Raw genomic sequence first — 20934 nt, 5'->3', positions numbered from 1 at the left:
GCACAGGACAGAGTTGTGGTGCCTGTCTGTATACTAAGTTGCTCTACTCTGAGAATCCTCAAGGTGTGACCACAAGGACCCCTTGAACAGGTGCTGGTGGCTCTCAAACCCCTTTAGGGGAAAAGGACCACCTGCAACTCCAGGTTCCTCATTCTTGCGTCCTCACGCTGCAGAGGGGCTATGGGGCAGGGCAAAAGGCACTTGAAGACTTTTGCCAGGCCACTTACCCTCTCGGAGCCTTGTAATCCTCATCTGGAAAACGGGAATATTTATCTCACAAAGCTGGTATAAAGTTGAAAGTGATGATATTTGTAAACATCCTGAAGGTTTGTGCTCACCAATCACCCTTCTATCTGAATATCAGGGAGACAAACACGATTGCAGTTCATTTGATCTGTGTAAGTGCCTGAGTTGAATCGAATAAGCTAACTTTATAACTTCATAAATTTTACTTTTCTCAGGCAGAGTTTTATTGTTTTTAATCTTCAAAGATATTTGGAAGGCTCCCAACTCTTGGGTAGAGATATATTCTGCCCTGCTCTGGATTCCAGGCATTAACTGCCCAGCTGCCCCAGTCCTGAAGCCCTGAGAAAAATCTCCCCCTGACCCCTCCCCTGAATAGAAACTCCTGAGGATTAAGGACTCTGTCTTTTCCCCCCTACCATTTGTAATGAGGTTATCTCTCCAACATCCACTTCTTCTTTTAGTAAGAACCCAACTTTTAGTTCAAATATCTCATCCCAGCCAGTGTGCTCTGGGGAAAGCTAAATCCCGAGGAGTGGGGCGTTTGACTTCAATCTGAGCTCATCAGTAATTGCATATCTTGTTCACACTGATTAGTTCACATATGAGCATATAGCTCAAGTTAGGTTGGTGAGGTGCATGTACGTGTTTGCTAAGCACTGCCGGGAAGGGTGGCTTCCTACATTTCTAAGGAAATTCCTAAAAGTCAGTCTTTCTCTGTGCATGTGGACAAGAGTTCCCCCAGGAGTCATTAGTAAGCATCCTTTATGGGTTCACTTGTGTCCTCCTACCCCCCCGACAAAATGTTGTTGAAGTCCTAATTCCCAGTACTTCAGAATGTGAAAGTATTTGGAGATAGGGCCTTTACAAAGGTAATTAAGGTAAAATGAGGTCATATGGGTTGGACTTAATCCACCTGACTAATGTCCTTATAAGAAGAGGAGACTAGGACACAGACATTCACACAATCGAAGAAAGACCATGTGAAGTGTAAAAATTGATAAACAGAAACCTCAATTAAAATAGAGTCAGGAAGCCAGAAGGGGGAGCTCTCCTGTCGTATGAAGACAGCAGAGCCCAACAGGAAGAAGAAAGACTTTCTCTTCTTGCCTGGCAAGAGCTCAGCCAATGAGAAAACGTCAGCACAACTCAGCCAATGAAAAGCCATTATCGTTTGAACTCTCAAGTCCTCCAGTGGACCCTTTGTTTCCTGTAGCCATCCCAGCTTCCCTTTCCCCTCTTTAAAAGAGTTCTCCTCTCCTTCCTGTGAGAGGACTTGCACATGGCTTGCCATACTTGCACACCCTGAATGGCAATTCTTTACTGATCCTGAATAAAACCTTTTTTTTCTGGAGAAATAATTGTCAGTCTATTTGTTATAGGTCAACAGAAGACAAAAAAAGAAGATGGCCACCAATTCAAGGAGAGAGGCCTCAGAAGAAACCAAACTTGCCAACATCATCATCCTGGACCCGTAACCTCCAGATCTGTGAGAAAAAATTTCTGTTGTTTAAGCCACCCAGTCTGTGGTAATTGTTATGGCAGCCCTAGCAAATGAATACAGCATCCTACAACCAGGATGAGGAACAAGGCTGAGGGGGATGCCTTCTACCATGTCAGAGACAGCGTCCTTGGTGGCATTCCTGAATTGCTAAGCAAATCAAGCCCAAAGCTTATTCTGTCACTGAACTTTGCCTGACAAAAGCAAAATTGTCCCCCTTTTTGCTTTATTGTTTCAACTGTAACTAGTAACCAAGTACACCACTGTGTCCTTAGTACCTAGAACCAAGCCTCATCGTGGTAAGTGCTTAATAGTATTTGTTGAATGACTAGAGGAAGGAATGAAAGAATAAGCCACAAAAGGAATTGTAGTGTGTTGATCTGGGAAGCCCAGTGAGGTAGCAAGCAGCAGAGGAGTGAGTCAATCTTATTATTATTACTATTATTACTACATTCCATTGGACACGTTCTATGTGGGCCAGGAGACAGATATTACCATTTTTAAGCAACAGAGCTAATTCATAAAGGTGACCTGTACTCATTATAACAAAGGTTGTTTAATTGGCAGACATCTGAAAATGTAAAAATTCCCCTCAATTTCTACAACTGGAAATTTCTAATTAGAAGCACAGGACTACTAGAGCCAGATCACTTCTGGTCTCTTAAGATCATCCAGATAACTCCTTCATTTTAGAGATGAGAAAACGAAGGCTTAGTGAGGTTAACTGCCCTTTCCGGGTCACACAGTGTGCTAATGGTGGAGCAAAGGGAGGGAACAAAAAAGAAACCCAGTTTCTCTAAAGAAGAAAAAGTTTTCCTGGGATAAGAGTTCATTCCTTTTAGTTAAATTATTCCCATAGTAATAGGACAATACCTTCTTTTCCTGCTCAAGAGAAACTGATTTTCTTTACAAACATAGACCATCTCTTCTCAGAGTGGGAAACAATGATGGTATTGTATAGCCACTGTATGAGTAATCTAAATGAAAAGCATGCACATTTATTCAGATGTTAGCCGATCAAGCAACTTTTAGTGGAATGAGTGAGTCATATGGTAGAGAAATTTTGTAATGTTAAGTAGAAAAGAATACACAAATGTCAGAAAAAAAATCCTTTTAAAAAAACCCTTTTAGTTCAGGAAACACACTTAAATCTTAAGCAGTGTGTTTTGTGTTCTTTTTACACTTTAGAAGAACTTTGGCATTGTGGCATAAAAGGTGAAAGATGAGATAATAAGACATTAGGTAAGTTGTAAAAAGAGAAATACTGAGACGTTGACAGCGATAAAACGGTACTGGATAATATAAGGAATGAATGTTTTGAAACTGCTCAAAGGAAAAGCAACTCTTAAGATACTTTAGAAACATTAAAAAGTAGAGTTAACACTGCTAATCAAAATCAAATCAATAATTAGAAAAAGTTTTAATAGTTAGAAGAATAGGACCAAGATATCTAAATGGTGAGAGAGGAGGACCATAGTTACTGACGTATGAATAGTTAGTGCTCCTGAACGTAAGAACAAATGGAAGATAATCAATATTCAGACATAAATAAAATGGGCTAAGAAACCACTTTAATCTGCAGATCCAAAGAGCTTACTTGGCAAAAAGCAGAACTTGAGATAGTGGATCAATAAATAGATATAGACAGGTAAAAGTATGAATCCTCAAAAAAAAAAAAAAAAAAAAAAAAACTAGGGGACTTCCCTGGAGGTCCAGTGGTTAAGACTCTGAGCTCCCATTGCGGGGGGGGTGCGGGTTTGTTCCCTGGTAAGGGAACTAAGATCCTGTACCCAGCTCAGTGCAGCGAAAAAAAGGAAAAGAAAATCTGGAAACAAAAGTGAAAATCTGGTAAGCTATAAAGGGAGAAATTCCAGGCTGACTTTAGACTTCTCTGTATCGCGGGGCGCCAGAAGTCAGTGGAGCAATATCTATGGTGATCTGAGTTGTGAATTCAAGATGTCCTCATCTCTACTGCCATTGTTGTGGAGGCAAGAGAAAGTCTTTTTCATTGATGCCAGGTGCTTGAGAATCCTATCCAGGCTGAAAGAGGAAAAATATTAGCCCTCAAAGTACTCCAGAAAACCGGAAGCTCTATCAGAATAAAGGAACCAAGAACGGGGAAGCCAACTATTGGTGAGCACTGAAACATTCAAATATAGAAATACTTGCTGAGAATTATGGCAAGCATAGTCACAAAGCAGGAGACAAATGCGATAAATATATTTTTTAAATGAGATTTTATTAAAATGCTTGGTCCCGTGCTTGGAAAGTAAATGCAATAAAAATTAAATAGATGCATTTAATATTAATATCACATAAATAAAATTTAAGCAAGCTAATAAAAGAAACTAGAAGGATTGTGTGTGTGTGTGTGTGTGTGTGTGTGTGTGTGTTTGTAACATTAAGCACTCAGACCTATGTTAAAGATATATTAGTCAGGAGCCTTTAGGAGCCAAATAACAAAATGTTAAAATTTATAAAATAAATATTGATTAAAAATACTGGGAGAAAATGAGAAAAAGTGTGAAACTTTTTAACAGCACTTTTAGTCACTCATGACATATCAAACAGGCAAGAAGTACATGTATGGAAATAGAGAAAATCTGAAGACTGTAAATAAGGGCAAATTCAGAAAGATAAGCACAAAGAATACCTTGAGAGGGCTTCCCTGGTGGCGCAGTGGTTGAGAATCTGCCTGCTAATGCAGGGGACACGGGTTCGAGCCCTGGTCTGGGAAGATCCCACATGCCGCGGAGCAACTAGGCCCGTGAGCCACAACTGCTGAGCCTGCGCGTCTCGAGCCTGTGCTCCGCAACAAGAGAGGCCGCGATAGTGAGAGGCCCGCGCACTGCGATGAAGAGTGGCCCCCACTTGCCGCAACTAGAGAAAGCCCTCGCACAGAAACGAAGACCCAACACAACCAAAAATAAATAAATTAATTAATTAAAAAAAAAAAAAAGAATACCTTGAGAGACTGAATATACATATGGACAATGACCAGACTGTATATAACAATGGAACTCTGAACCACAACCTGAAGTAACCAGCTCAGGAAGCCAACCTACTATCTGTAGCAACCAGTCCAGAAAGCCAAACAATAACTGCTGTAGTGATCTGCCCCAAATAGGCAGCCCTTGATTAATAACTGACAGCTTCCCTTATTAATAACTGACTCTGCTTCCAACTTAGGACCAAACAGAGAAAGACAAATATGCAATGCTAACCAATCACATAGGATGCTGTACTTCTGGATAGTCTGCCTACTGCTTCCCATGCCAACAGTTTCCAATCAGGGCACACCTGCAGTCTTTTCTTTCTTTTTTTTTTTGTGTGTGTTACAAAGCTTTCCCACTCCTCTGCCTACCTTTGAGTCCTGCCAACACAAATGATACTGACTGACTTCCTTGCTATAGTAGGCACTAAATAAACAACCATTGCTTTTTCTCATTTAGGTGATTTTTTTTTAATTTCCACAATTTTAATTATTGTGTCCTAATTTTTAGTAAATGTTAAATATTTTTCAAAATAAATAATTACTTGTTATACCTCAAAGGTACTTTTAGTAAATTCCAAAGAGCAGGAATCCTTCTAAAAATATTCTCTGACTGCAAGGCAATACAATTAAATGTGAATTACAAAATGTTAAAGAAAAATAAAGTCACCTGGAAATTAAAGATAAAAATAACCAAAAACTACTAAATAGTTATTTAGTAGTGAAAGAGGAAATTAAAAATTCAACACTAAAATATTTGGAAAATAAAAACAATAAGAATTATCTCATAAAATTTATGAATTCAGAAAAAAATCCATAGTCTTAAGCATTTTCATTATGAAAGGAAAGAATTACAAGTAATGTCATCAAGATGGCAACATAGATCATTCCTGACTTCAGTCCCCCTCACAAGAAGACCGACTAGCAAGTGTGCATAGACAAGACATGATTGTGAAAATGCTAGAACACAGGAGTGAGGTGAAACAACCCCCTGGACCACAGAGACCAAGAAGGACCACATTAGAAGGGTAATTTGAAGAACTACACTCTGACAGCATCATCCTTCCCCCAGGCAGGCACAAGGCCACACTGAGAGGGCCCTACTGGGCCTACAGTTTCTCCAGTGGGGAAAAAATATCCCAAAGTGAGCATCCACTTCCCCCAATGTTGCAGGATGCTTCCCAGGATGCCCTCTCTGGTCTCAACTCACAAGAATCACTGGGGAAATCTGCAGGGCTTGACCACTGTGGATCAGAAACAAGCAGAGAAGAAGGGTGGAGCTTATAGCAACCAGTGCTCAGATCTTGGCAGATGACATTTCTCTTCACACATGCACCAGAGCAAAGATCCCAGATGGTGACCCCATTTGGCTAGGGAGCTTAGTTGGTATTTTTGCCTGATTTGGATTGCAGGCTATAAAATCAACATACAAAAGTCAGCTGCATTTCGATGCACTAACAATTATCTGGAAAAGAAATAAAGGAAACAATCCCATTTTCAATAGCATCCAAAACAATAAAATACTTATTAATAAATTTAATGAAGGAGGTGAAAGATCTGCACACAGAAAATTGTAAGATACTGATTAAAGAAATTGAAGAAGACACAAATAAATGGAAAGATACCCCCTGTTCATGGATTGGAAGATTTAATATGTCCATAATACCCAAAACAATCTATAGATTCAATGCAATCCCTGTCAAGATTTCAGTGGCATTTTTCCACAGAAATAGAAAAAAATTCCTAAAATTCATATCAAACCACAAAAGACCTCAAATACCCAAAGAAATTCTGAGAAAGAAGAACAAAACTGGAGGCATTACACGTTCTGATTTCAAAATATACTACAAAGCTGTAATAATCAAAACAGTATGGTACTGGCATAAATATAGACACATAGACCAATGAAACAGAATTGAGAGACCAGAAATAAACCCATGCATATACAGTCAACTAATAGTTGACTGTAGGGAGCCAAGAATACTCAATGGATAAAAGATAATTTCTTCAATAAGTGTGCTGGGAAAACTGGATATTCACATACAAAAGAATGAAACTGGACCCCCTATCTTAACACTGCTCACAAAGATTAATTTGAAGTGGATTAAAGAAAAATGTAAGACCTTGAAGCCATCAAACTCCTAGAGGAATACATAGGGAAAAACTCCTCGAAATTGTTCTTGGCAATGATTTTATGGATATGACACCCAAAGCATAGGTAACAAAAGCAAAATAACCAGGCAGGAATATGTCAAACTAAAATGCTTATGCATAAAAAAAGAAATGATCAACAAAATGAAAAGGCAACATATGGAATGGGAGAAAATATTTGCAAACAATATATCTGATAAGGGGTTAATATCCAAAATATATAAGAAACTCATACAACTCAATAGCCAAAATAGAAATAATCCATTTAAATTATGGGCGTAGAACATAGACATTTTTCCAAAGAAAATATTCAAATGGCCAACAGGTACAAGAAAAGATACTCAACATCGCTAATCATCAGGGAAACGCAAATCAAAACCACAAAGAGTTATCACCACAAATGTTAGAATGGCTATTATCAGGAAGACAAGAGGTAAGTGTTGGTGAGGATGTGGAGAAAAGGGGACTTTTGTACATTTTTGGTGGGAATGTAAATTGGTGTCGCCACTATGGAAAACAGTATGGAGTTTCCTTAAGAAATTAAAAACTCCCATATGATCCAGCAATTTCACTCCTGTGTATATATATCCAAAGGAAATAAAATCTCTATCTTCAAAGTATCTGCACCTCCATGTTTATGGCAGCATTATATACAATAACCAAAACATGGAAATAACCTAAGTTTTCATCAGTGGATGAATGGATAAAGAATACATGGTATAGGGCTTCTCTGGTGGCACAGTGGTTAAGAATCTGTCTGCCAGTGCAGGGAACACAGGTTCGAGCCCTGGTCCAGGAAGATCCCACATGCCGCGGAGCAACTAAACCCGAGTGCCACAGCTACTGAAGCCCGCACGCCTAGAGCCCATGCTCCACAACAAGAGAAGCCACCTCCGTGAGAATCCTGCGCCCTGCAACAAACAGTAGACCCCACTCGCCGCAACTAGAGAAAGCCCACACACAGCAACAAAGACCCAACGCAGGCAAAAATAAATAAATTTATATAAAAAAAGAATACATGGTACACATACACAATGGAATATTATTCAACCATAAAAAGAAAGAGATCCTCCCATCTGTGACAACATAAATGAATCTTGAGGGCATTATGAAATGTCAGAGAAAGACAAATGCTATATGTGGAATCTAAAAAAAAAAAAAAAAAAAAGAACTCATAGAAACAGAGGACAGATTGGTGGTTGCCAGAGGTGGGGATTGGGGGAAATGGGTGAAGATGATCGAAGGGAACAAATTTCTCGTTATAAGAAGAATAAGTTCTGGGGATGTAATGTACAACATGGTGACTGTCATTAACAATACTGTATTGTATATTTGAAAGTTGCTTAGAGAGTAGATTTTAAAAGTTCTTAACATACTCCCCTCCCCCGCCAAACACAAATTGTAACTATGTGAGGTGATGGATGCTAACTGAACTTATTGCAATAGGTATATACAGCATATCATTACTTTGTACATATTAAGCTTATACATAGTCTATGTCAACTTTATCTCAGTAAAGCTGAAAAAATATTTAAAAAATGAATGAGCAGAATTAAAATAAATAAATGAACTGAGTATGCAACTCAAAACCCCAGGGAAAAAGTGAGTGAAATTAGCATTGGAAGTGGTAGTGAACTCCATGGATGGCCTTGAATACCTCAGTCTTCCTGGTCTCACCTCCCTTGCTGAACCTCTCAATTTTCTCTGCTGTCAGATAATTAACAGGAAGGCTTTGAGGGTGGCACATACCTTCGTTTATTAGTAAATTGCTCTCCAGAAAGTGCTTTGAGGCAAAGCTAATTTCCACCAATGTGAGAAGATTTGGTCCTATCAGAAGAAGGACGTTATTTGAATATGTGCCAAAAAAATATATTTTCTGTCTTTCCTTGGTTGAACACTCAATGGGAGTTACTCTCATTAGCTCCCCTTCTTTATGGCATTTGAATAAAACAGACAAGTCCGTCTTGAAGATGATAAATGACTAATAAATTTTAATTGGCACTTTAGCTCGTAAAATATAAACAGTCATTAAGTTCATCCAGTAGATTGTTAAAATGGAAGTGCTAAAAATGGCAGAATATGCCAAAATAGCAGCTTTAAGAACTTCTGGTTTCCTTCCGTTCTCAAGGCTAATCCTACAGTCAAAATTCCTATGGAAGATATAGAGAAGAATTAGGGATCAGAAGGGTGGAGAAGAGGGAAGTGAATTAAAATGTACAGATGCAAAATAAAAACAATTCTTCAAATGTCTGGTAAATGATGTGTTCTTTGTTTTCACAAATACTAGTGCTGCTATAGTTACTGTAGGGGAAAGAAAGGCCAAATTAGGTGTGGCTTCTTCTCTGATACACTAGCTAGGGTGGAAGAAAATGCTCCTTTTAAAAATAAGCAAGTTAGACTTGAGTAGGTACAGATAGAACATTTACAGGTGAACAAAGAGAATCCGTGTCCTCAAGGAACTGGTCATGATTCTATAACTATTGCAAGCCAATAGGGCTTTTGTTTTCAGGGTCCTTTTTAAACAAGACTCAGTGTGGATCTGTGTTGGTAGCTTGTAGAGCATTTGTCCCATGACATTTTTCATCATCTTTTAATCCTGGATGACCTAACAGGACATTGGCCAGTTTGAAGCTCACAAAATTGTCTTCTTTTGATGCAGTAAGTTCATGTCTATAAATTTTCTGAAATAAATAATAAAGAATGCTCACAAGATTTAATTGTGAGAATATTCATTGCAGAATTGCTCATAATAGCCAAAAACTGGGTTGGGGGGAAGGTTATGTGAATAGTCAACAATAGGAGTTTATCTACTTAATGGGGCAGTCATCCAGTGGGTCACTGCAGTGTTTGGACAACATGCGAAGTGCTGGCCTTCCAAGACATGAGGTCTGAAGAAGAAAACATGGTACTCTGGAGGAAGCACCTTCAAAGAAGTCAAATGGGTAGTCAAACAGAGATTCATTGTCTAAACTTCTCAATTCTCAATGGAAACTGAAATACGGAAGACAAGCTATGCCAGAGACTGCTACTTATCTCTGTTCTCTCATTCTTCCTTAGGAAAAGAAGCTTGATTTTATTCTGGCCAATGGGTTAAAAATGAACAAACAAAAACATTTACCAGCTTTTCTTCAGTTAGAGATAACAAATGAGATGCAAGCAAAAATTAATGGGTGGGAGTTCTAGGAATGCCAGTTAAGAGGACACATAGCTGGCATGAGCCCCTCTTGTCCTTCCTCCTGTCGTCCTTTCTGTAAGACTAGAATCTGGGGATGATGGTAGGAGTTCTAGCAGCCATCTTGAGCCAAGAGCCATCCATACCATGAGGTGACCTTGAGTATGAAAGTCCTTTAATGTAGTAAAAATATGCAGGAGGCTGAGACCCCAGTGATAAGAAAATAAAATATGAGCCCTGGACCGTCTACCTCCAGAATTCTTTACATTGGTGAAAATAAATCCTTGTAAACTTAAGCCACCATTATCTGGATTTTATAGATGTGCAGCTGAATCTAACTCCAATTGATTCACCTACTAAATGGAAATCAAAATGTTCCTTAAAGAATCACTCAAGGATACCGGCCTGTAAGTAGGAAGCTGCTCTTAGGAGGTGAGTCATGATGGAAAATATTATTTAATGAAGGGCATTAATATTGCCTTACCCAGTAATAACTGTTAACGCTTATTTTTCTCTATCAGAAGAGCCAAGAATAATGTCTCTGAATTTAATTTTCCAAATATGTGTGTCACTGATGATGTCAGTTGAATCTGATGATTCAAGAATATGTTTATGTGAAAAAATTTGGTCATCCTATAAAACAACACTGGAGAGTCAAAGACACAACTGATGGTAGCTGAAAGTTTTAAAAATACATAATATTCAATTTTAATATATTGGCTTTGCTATAATGCAATCTCCCTCTGTTGCCAGAAACATTTGACAAAGTCTTTTAAACATAGAAAGTTATGTTTCTGTGGATGATTTTAAAGAATATAAAAGAAAGGGGAGCTGAGGGCCTTGTTAGCGTCAGTATGGCTTAAAAAAAAAAAAAAAAAAAAAAAGACTAGGGAAGGTGAGATGCCTGTAAAAGAGAGCAAAGGTTCAGCAGAATTAGCAAGTAAGAACCAGAAGTGATGACTAAAAATATAAAGTCCAGAAAATTTGAAGAAATCTTGGGGAGGCCATTAGCATAGGATAGGGGACTCAAATCAAGTTTATGTAAATCTGAAAGAATAGGATCCTTCAGCTGATACCAGAGTAACCTTTTTATACATACTGAAGACTCAGATACGTATTCTCAAATCCCTTACTACAGGATCTGAGATCATGGTGAAATGTGTATGAAGGAAATTTTAACACCTTAAATAAGAAGTTAGCCTAATCTCAGACTCTAGGCAAACCTTCTCTCTCCAAGAATTCTTTAGTTGAAATGCTCCTGATCTGACCCCTTGAGTTTTTCCAGAGGGAATTAACAAATTAATTTATCTAGACTATCTAGACTATCCAGAACATTCATGAGAAATTAAGCCCAGGTTAACACAGCAGACTATGGATTTGACTAGAACACGCAACTCTTCTTTTTGACAATAGATGGTGAAATTTCAGTTGTTCATTTATTATTATTCTTGACAGTACTTTCAATTCTAAGCTGATATCCTTACCACCTCTAAATTCTTACACTCTAGAAGAACACATAGTTTTGTAGAATGTGGGTTACAACACTGTAATTGAAAAAATATGGTGAAAGAAAGTTATTATACCCTCATCCAAGAATTTCGCATTTACTCGATAATCCTAATTACCCTTTACTCTATTTTCTGGGATATATTCTTTAAGCTCATAAGACGGTATGATATGGTAATATCACCTTAGTGAACCATGGAGGCTGCTGTGTATAGGGAAAGTAGAACCCTTTAGAACGCTTTGGTAGCACTGATAATGATATTTTCAAGTTTGTTGTATAAGGAGTTATTTTTATAATGGAATCATATAAATATTTAAATATGTTAAATTTGCTGGAAGAAAAATTCAAATTTGAGTTTTATATCCCTATAGAAATTTCTCCCAAATTTGCAGTTGCATTTTGGACTGATAATACACCAATTCTATTGGTAAAATAATTGGAAGTGAGGAGCCATTGGAATTCTGCACACACTGCAGTTATGTACCTGTGATGGCCAGCTGAGTCACAAAGAAGGTCATTCTCGATTTCCTCTTCCTTCTCCGTGTAGAGAACAGCACGATGGCATTTCCAACAATGGTGAAAACAAAGAGGACCCACAGAGTTATCAACTGCTCAGTCTGTGAGAAACAAAGCAACACAAAACTGGTGTATCAGTGAGGACCAGGGTACTTTACAGAATGCAAGGCTCAGGCTTTGGTGTTGAAATGTCTTCCTTCTGGTCTCCTATCCCCACCTGTCAAAGCTCTACTCTCAAGAGAACAAAGACACAGTGGTCCTTATTTATACTGGCAGCAGTGTAAATTGATGCAACCTTTAAAAAGATCCATTTGGAAATATATGTCAAGAGACAAATATGTATACACAGTATTCTTGCCAAGCAATTTTAAGCCTATGTGAAAGAATTCTAAGTTTGAAGAAGACCACTACAGTCACAAAGATGTGCATATTTATTGTAAGAAGAAATTGGAAATTGTTGGAAGATAATAGGATTGTTAAGTAAATAGAACACTTCAATTCAGTGAACTATTATGTAGCTATTAACAATGACAGCATGAAGATTATGTGGCAACATTAAAAATGCTTATAATATAATGGTAAATTGAAAAACATAATAAAATTGTATGTTGGGTGTGATTACAACTCTGCAAAATTATACATGTAGGGAAAAGACTGACGTATACTAAAATGTTAAGAGTGGTTATTTTAGGGTAGTGTGATTATGGGTTATCTTACTATTTCTCCTTTGACAGGATTGTATAATATAGTAATATTAAAGTTCCACTGAATAATGTATAATTAGTAAAGATGAAAAAAGCAGGAATGCTACTCATTTAAAACGTCAGGTTCCTCATAAAAAGTTTTCCACTCTTCCTTCAAGTGGAACTTTGCATCTACCTAAAGTCCATAGCCCAGAATAAGCAGAACCCCAGGGCAACGGGATGGGTTGGACATAAGGACGGGGTGGGCTGAGCTGTGGGTGAGGAACAGGAAGCCAAGGGGATCCAGAGGCAAGTCGGAGATCAGAAGCCAAGAGACTTCAGCCCAAAAGGTCTGGGCAGGGTCCTGGTAAGAAGGCACACGTCTAAGACTGGGATGAGAAGTGCTTCTCCTGTTTGGAGGAGATGGTAAGAAGAGCCTGAAGAAACCCCTTGTGATGGTAAAATTGTATGTGTCAACCTGGCCAGGCTAGAGGACCCAGCTGTTTGGTCAAACCCTAGTGTAAGGTGGTTGTTGTGAAGGTATTTTATAGATGTGATCGACATCTACAATCACTCGACTTTAAATAAAGCAGATTACCCTCCCTAATATGGGTGGACTTCAACCAATGAGTTGAAAGCCTTGAGAGCAAAAGCCGAGGCTTCCCAGAGAAGAAGGAATGCTTCCTCAAGAATTCCTTGTGGAACATAGAGATCAAGCCTAAGTTTCCAGCCTGCTATATCCTTTAAGGATTTCAGACTTGCCAGTCCCCACAATCACGTGTACAAATTCCTTAAAATAAGTCTCTCTCTCTCTTTCTCTCTCTCAATAAAATATGTTATCTATCTATCATCTATCTATTTATTTATCTATCTATCTATCTATCTATCATCTATCTTCCTATTGGTCCTGTTTTCTGTGGAGAACCCTGCCTGACACACTCCCTGAGAATCTGAGGCATCACGGCAGCACTTCTTATATACTAAATTAATTTTAAATTATACAATAACAGCCAAATAAATTCTTCTATAATAATTCAGATAAAGCTCAAATCCCCTTTGTCCACCACTTTCCATCTTGATCAACTCTTTCCATCTTGATCAACCCATCTTGCAGAAGGTAAATATCCTTTTGATTACATTGTATATCCTTCCTATCCTTTGAAAAATACGTCATAAGCATGCACACACACACACACACACACATCCATAGCAAATAAATATCAAGCTGATATTAAACTTCTCCATCTCACATTTACAGATGGGTCGTGAGGCCCTGGTGGAGGTCAGGGCCTTGGAGCCACAGAACGGTGGAAGTTAGGGAGGGTGGGCCTTGTGGTGGTGCCGGGGGATGGGTGGGTGCACAGCTGGAGTGGGAGGACCGCAGGGTGGATGACCTCTGCTGCTTTGAAGGGCACAGGTGGCGGATACTTCACCTCCAGCATGCTTACATCATCTCCTATTTGGAGAGCAGAGTCTTTGCTCAGTGGCAGGCCTCCTGCTTTTTCTCTGGTCCTTTTCTAACCAGAAGGGTCACATTTTTTTGGATGATTCAGTTCTCTAGCAGCCTACATATGGGTGGCACTGAGAAAGCATCAGGAATGGAAACTAATTATTTTGAAAAGGGTTATTCTGAGTGGAGTGAGGGAAAGAGTTTTTGTAGGAGAATTCTGTTCTTTGAGATCGATGGACGACTGTGCTGTCAGGAGAAAATACAGCAGGGGAAGCCTTGATGTACCAGACTGATGTTCTCCATTCAGGATCTTGTGTGTAGGTGGTGGGACATAAATAAGTGGTTTGAACTTGGAGGACCTACTTTATAAAACTGTAGAGCAACTTGGGGACCAATGCAAGAAAATAGGTGGCTTGGAAATCTCTCTTAGCAGAAGGTCTCACGGACACTATGATACTGATAGATGATACAGGGGATACATAAGGCATCTATGTCCCCAGTATGGTCGTAATGTAGTGTGCTGCCAGGGAAGATGATGGCACCCTGGGGGTGTTCATGGTTCAGAAAAGATCAAGGAGCCCTTGGAGCAGGTGATGTGACAGGTAGGGGCCTGCGAAGTCCTTTCCAGCCCTGCCGAGAATGCAAATGAGGGATTTTCCACAAATTTCTCCTATTTCTCTTAGGAAACCTTTTTCATCTGGAGAAGCGTTTTGGTGCCTTAAAGTAATTTCTTGTTTTGAATTACAAAGCACTGTATCACATTCAGCAAATTTTCTCTGCTTGGGTAGTGGTGGAGGGTGGTTTATTTCCACAGTTTTCCAGTACTACGTCGATCTCTGTTGAACTCCTTCAGCCTCAGATGAAGAAGGAAGGGAAAAGTTAGAATGCTTGTGATGTCTCTTTGTCAGATCAGAAATCCAGCTCTCCATGGTGAATGGGGAGAGAGTGGTGTCGGGAAGCAGACAAAGGAGGAGGCCTGGCCCTCTGCAGGGGACGGTGGAGTGGCGGGAAGGCAGTGAATACAGACCGTTTTCCTCACTGAGTCGCTTGTCTTCACCAGCACCATCCCCAGGCCTGCCCAGCTCCCGCATCCCTTTAGCTGGGAGAAAGCAGCTGGCGTGTGCGGCATTCAGTGAACTTCCCACAGAAATCTGCCCCAGACTCAGCCTCTGGGCTGAGCCTTCCTGTGGTGGGATTCCCTGGGGGCCGGCCCCCCCTCCCCGATTCTCCAGGGTGACTCTTACTGCACAGGAGGCAGAGAGAGAGTGAATGAGCCTGCTGCCCTGTGCTCGGGCGTCTTACCTCCTCTACACCTTATAGAGATAACCTCCAATTTTCCAGCAGGTGGGCATCAACCTTCCCTATTTTCTACTTCTGACTCTGATTTTTTCCAACTAAAATTACACTCTGAAGCCCTTTTGGCCGAGAATTAGAAAGAGTAGGAGAGTTAATCAAGTGAAGCCAGGGTGATTGTGAACTAGAGGTCAATGCCTTTTCTAGAATACACCTCTCTTCATGCACCCCTTTCCTGACATAAGTAGTGCCTTTTGGTAAGCACAGTTAGGCCACAGTTCCAGAAGTGCAACACTGAACTGGGTAAATGATTTGCTTTTCACAAAGTGTGTTGGTGATTATGCTGCTGGCACCAAGAGATTTCCAGAAATCAAGTTTCTCTAATGGAGGAGCCCCCTGACCTCCCAGCGGGCATGGAACGGCTGCTTTCTTCATCTTTGGACTGCATGATCCCGACCCAGGCATCCAATCTCTTCAAGGTAGGCTTGGGGATCAGAACCGCTCTGCTGGGAGCACAGAGTGACAAACACTGCAAACCAAATTATCCCGCTTCGATGTATCAGTGAATTGGAGGTCAAGTCCCAGGAGGGCTGGAGCAGTCAGTGCTGGCTTGGCTGAGCCTTTTCTTAGGAGCTTGCAGTAACTGTGCTTTGGGCTGGCCGTCCCAGGGTGCTCTGCGAACAGGTCAGGGTCTGTTCTCCTTGGGATTAGATGATGTGTATGGAGCAGGTTGAACAAGTCCTGTGAAATCACGTCCACTCCTTCTGCTTTGGAGTTTTCTACTGAAGGACAATCTCAACCTTAAGTCGCTGGCTCCAGGAAACTTCCAGATGAAAGAAGTTCCCTACTGTTGCTTTCCAAGAGCCATGTTTATTTATTTGTTAATTCATTCGGTATCAGTGAGTTGTCTCTAGTGTAAAGTGTTGGCACTACAAAGGAGACTAAAACATGTAGATTGTATAAATGATACCCAGCCAAAATTAAATCCTGTTTCATCAAGTTGTACAAAGGTCATTAAGTATGAAAACAATTACATAGTTGTAGGATCATTTATTCATAGTATGCTTAAACCCATGCTTGCACATACACCTAAACACACACGCATCCCAGGGTAATGTGTGGATTTGGAGAATCATGACAATAGGAATTGGGGAAACAAGTTTAGAGGCATTTGAGCATCACAGTCAAGTGAGCCAATTTAGTAGAAAAGTGAGTAGGCATTCAAACCAGCCCGATTTGGAATCAGATTCTTTACTACTTGCTAGATGTGTGACACATCAGTACGTGGTAACCTCTCTGAGCCTGTTTTCTCCTTTATAAAATGAAGACGAAAATAAAATCTGTCTCAGGATACTTGTGATGGACAGATATGATGAAAAATGGAGATTTCTAGCTCAGTGACTGATGCATGGTACACACAAAATAAAAATTGGTTTATCTCCTTTCTTAGTTTCATGGACTACATTTAGGTTTGAGCAGTCATTTATAAATAACTCACTACTTTTTAAGAATGATGCTTGAATTTACCCTCTTCATCCTATTTTCAGTTCCAGTCTGCTGAAATTTCACTTGAGCCTAACAGGCCTTCCACCTGCGCCTCTTCCCCACAGGTACGGATGGTATACCAACACCATTCTCAGAACCAGTATTTAAGAATGTAGTTGGGGATTAAATGCCCCCTAGTGGTCACGTGAGGCAAAAATTCAAGCCAGATGCTCAATAGTGAGTAGAGGGAATAGGTGAATTCGGAATTTTTCAGTGACTAGAGACTTTTAAACTCAGTTAAATAGTTGTGGGATTATGACTAATTGGTTTTTAACCTCAAGTTCCTGAGGTCACGTGGTGACGCCAGCTTCCTGCAGATCAGAAAATTACAACCTTGGTTTGAGAGGGATGAATTGCTGTGTTCTCTTGACGATGCTGGTGCTGCCATGGGGCTGATCCCTGGGATTTGACGCCATGCGATATGCTTCCAGAGCCAAAAAGATTTCCATGAGGCCAGGCATTAAGTCTGAGTCACCATTTTGGACTGGCATTTTATCTTCCCCATAGAAAGTGATTAATAAATATCTGATGGATGACTATATGGTTGATGACAAGGACAAGGGTACTTGTAAGTATCATAAGAGGGCACTTGAAAAGAAAATTATCTCAGGAAATACAGGACATTTAGCTGTATGACTTGTTGAAACTAGATATGTCAGATTTGTCTGGAGAGGAAGACATGATTTATTCAAATCCAAGGAATGATAATCCTCTTTCCCTTTGCAGTCCCGGAAACTGAAAACAAACAAAACAAAACAAAAACAAACAAAAAAACTCTAAGGTATCTTTAACAATCACAGAGTGAATAGGGACTAACGTTATTTGAGCGAATCACGTTTTAACCTAGCACCTGACTGACTTAGTTTGTAATGCATAATAGGTACTCAGTAAATAGGTACTCATTGGTCAGACTGCCAATCGTCACAGCCTGACTGATAAGATGACACTGTCCTCAATCTTATGGGTAAGGAAGTAGGGCCCAGAGAAGTTGCCATCTAGGATACCTGGCTTCTAAGCGATGCAGCTGGAGTTTGAACATGGCTTTGCTTGCCTGAAAGTCCATGCCCTGCTTATTGTAGTGGCTTTCTGCTCGAATTTTAGGCCAGAGACGGTGAAGCTGCCTTATTTCTTTTCAATTTTCGAGTGGGAAACAGATCTTCATTTTCCTTCTGACCCAAACTTGTCTGAAGCTGGGTTTCTGGAGCTGAGTGGGTTTCATGACTGTCTTCCCCAGGACTGAGAGTAAGGTCAATGCTCAGTATGTGTTTGGGCGGATGGACTCTGGAGTAATGTGTGGCTTCCACACAACAGAAGTTGTAAATATCACACAAGATGCAGCTGCATCCTCTGCCCCAGGGATCACAGGGCTTTCTCTACCCTTTACATTTTCATGTTTCATTTTATGGTTCTTGTTATTTCTGTGATGTTGAAGATGGATATCTCAAACACAGGAAGGAGAGACTACATCATACTTCCCAAGAGAGGAAATGAAGTCTCAGAAGGTTATGATTCAGCCTCAGTTCTTAGCCAGCAGGCCAAGAAGCTCTGCTGTCCTGTCACTGAGACCAGTGTACCACCTGTCATTCACAGCATCAGGCTCTGAGGTCTGCTCCAAGCCTCAGTAATTGGCTTAGGTGGGTTGGAAATATCAAAAGCAGAGCTCTGAAATCATCTAATTCCATTGAGGCTGAATCACTATGTAACACAGGGAGCATACAATTCAAAGTGAGATAGGCAGGAGCAGACTGCAAACTTTGGATTCCCAAAGCTGCTTCATTAGACTTGGGGAATGAGATGCATTAAGAGGATCTGTAGACCCTTGGGCAGTGACCATTTCTGAACCGTTGGAAACCTGTCATTCAGGAGTTTGTCCCAATTTTTCCCTGTGTCTTGCCCTACCTGCTGCTTCAGAAGCATTGCCAGGCGGTCAACAATCACTAAGGAGGTCAAGCAGGAGGCGTGGGGGTAGGACCAGGCTTGCTCATGAGTGCCTGCCTTGGCTACTTCCCCACGACCCCCTCTTCCTGCCGATGCCCCTTTGGAAAATCTGCATTTTCACCACCCTCCCAGTAACCCAGCTTGGAGACATCCTTGCAAATACCGTGGAATTATTGTCATCACAACCACCTATCTGCACTCACATTTTCTAGCTGTTTTACCTGGACCTCTGGGAATTCCATCTTGGATTACTTCCAGGATAGCCTTCATTGCTAATACTCAATTATGAAAAAATATGTAACGAGACTTTTTAATTAGTTACTATTACAAAAAAATTAGAGAATTACATAAAGCTACATGTAAGTGTGGATGTTAATTCCAGTCTTATATTTTTGTAAGGCTCTTAATATCATTTTAACAGGGGTCTTGAACAGAAATGTAGGTTGCACCCTCTGACTAGGGGCTGGTAGGACCAGCTGGCAGGAGGCCTCCTGCATGTAGAAGAGAGAACATGAATGGAATGGGAGGTATTGTCGCAGCCTGGGTCTGTTGAGGTTGACTGTAGGGCTGTGGACCGAGATGGTCCCAAATATCAATAGTTGGGCACTAAGTGTCATCCTGTGATCTCTCAGATCACAGATCTGAGTGTACCAGAGGGGGAAGGCATTTACCCTGAGGGGAGAGCCTTGGCATATACCTATATGTTGGTGTAGAAATGATACACAGGCCCGAAGTAGGAAGCTGTCCTTGAAGTCATGTTGTTGTAACAATGATTATACTGGTTTGCAGTCTGTATAATCAAGCTCAACAAACATTTATTGAGAATCTAGCAGCAAAGTTCAGCATACGTTGGGAACTTTACCATAGTTCCACAGAAGTTCCATAGTACCATAGAAGGAAGGCTAGGACAGGGAGCTCCTAGTCTGGTGGTAGAGGCATATATGTAAACAAACATTTTCAGTGTGAGCTACTGTAATGGAGATGCTGTAGGATCCCCAGTAAGGGACATGTAGTAGAACTTGAGGAGGGACTGGTCATGGTTGGTCAAAAGGTATATCCTGGAGAAATTAATATGTGAGTTGAGTCTGAGAAATGAGTAGAAGTAGCCAAACAAACAAGTAGGTTGCTTGGCGAGAGTATGCATGAAGGCAGGCTGAAAACTTTCAGGTTAGTGATGACAGACAAGGACCATCCATGAACATTAAGTGTGGTCACAGATCAGAGAAAGGCTTATAATGAGAAATTGGACTTGTGTCCTAAAAACTATTTCAAAAGTGGAGAAAGGTCCACCCTGAGTCTTTGTCCTTAGTTAAAAGAACTTGCTACCAAGAGGAAATGTTCCTCCCCATCCGGAATCTTCCCCAATTGTCTTCATTGCATGTACTACCTTTGCCCTACTTCTCAACACCATCATCGTAGGTGACAGAATACAACTTTAGCTCCCTCAAACTGGGACTGAACAAGAAAGCAATTCACTGTCTAACATTTATTTCTTAGTTTAGCCTCCAGGACATATTGAATAACTGTATTATTCAATACAGCTCTTTCTACTCGGACCAGAAAGGGTTAGTTACTAGTCTGGAGTATTTGATCATTACTGCCATGGGTCATATTTAGAGTTTAGTTAGCAGTGTTAACTTCCCACTGCCTAATTGTTCTCATTCATATCAGGCTTTGGTGCAAATCAGGGACTGCCTTTGCATGACTGGCTGATTCAGCTTTCTGGTTTCTAGTGAATCCTTGAATTTCACCAGAAACAGAAATGCATGTGTCCCACATTCATTTTAATGTGAGTCCCTTCTTGTGATTCGTTCTTGAATCACAAAATGACCTCCAGATTAATCACAAATAGGGTATATTGGAAGCTTTGAGGCAATTAAATTCTGGGATTCCATCTGAATTCCCATAGTATATCAGACCACAGATGCTAAAAATCATCTTAA

General features: G+C 40.3%; 1 protein-coding gene across 3 annotated transcripts in view; it reads right to left on the bottom strand.

Moving 5' to 3' along the window:
- The window catches only part of NPSR1 (neuropeptide S receptor 1), a 140856-nt gene that overhangs the window by 95437 nt on the left and 24485 nt on the right, over positions 1 to 20934 (bottom strand). For all 3 annotated transcript variants that reach the window (XM_068550036.1, XM_068550037.1, XM_068550035.1), the window contains exon 2: positions 12051 to 12183. In XM_068550036.1, coding sequence (XP_068406137.1) covers positions 12051 to 12183 — 133 coding nt within the window. The remainder of the gene's footprint in view (positions 1 to 12050; positions 12184 to 20934) is intronic.

This window comes from Eschrichtius robustus, chromosome 8, assembly GCF_028021215.1.
Source record: "Eschrichtius robustus isolate mEscRob2 chromosome 8, mEscRob2.pri, whole genome shotgun sequence".
NCBI lineage: Eukaryota > Metazoa > Chordata > Mammalia > Artiodactyla > Eschrichtiidae > Eschrichtius > Eschrichtius robustus.
Note: the sequence above shows the minus strand (reverse complement) of the source record. Positions and strands in the feature narration are given on the sequence as shown.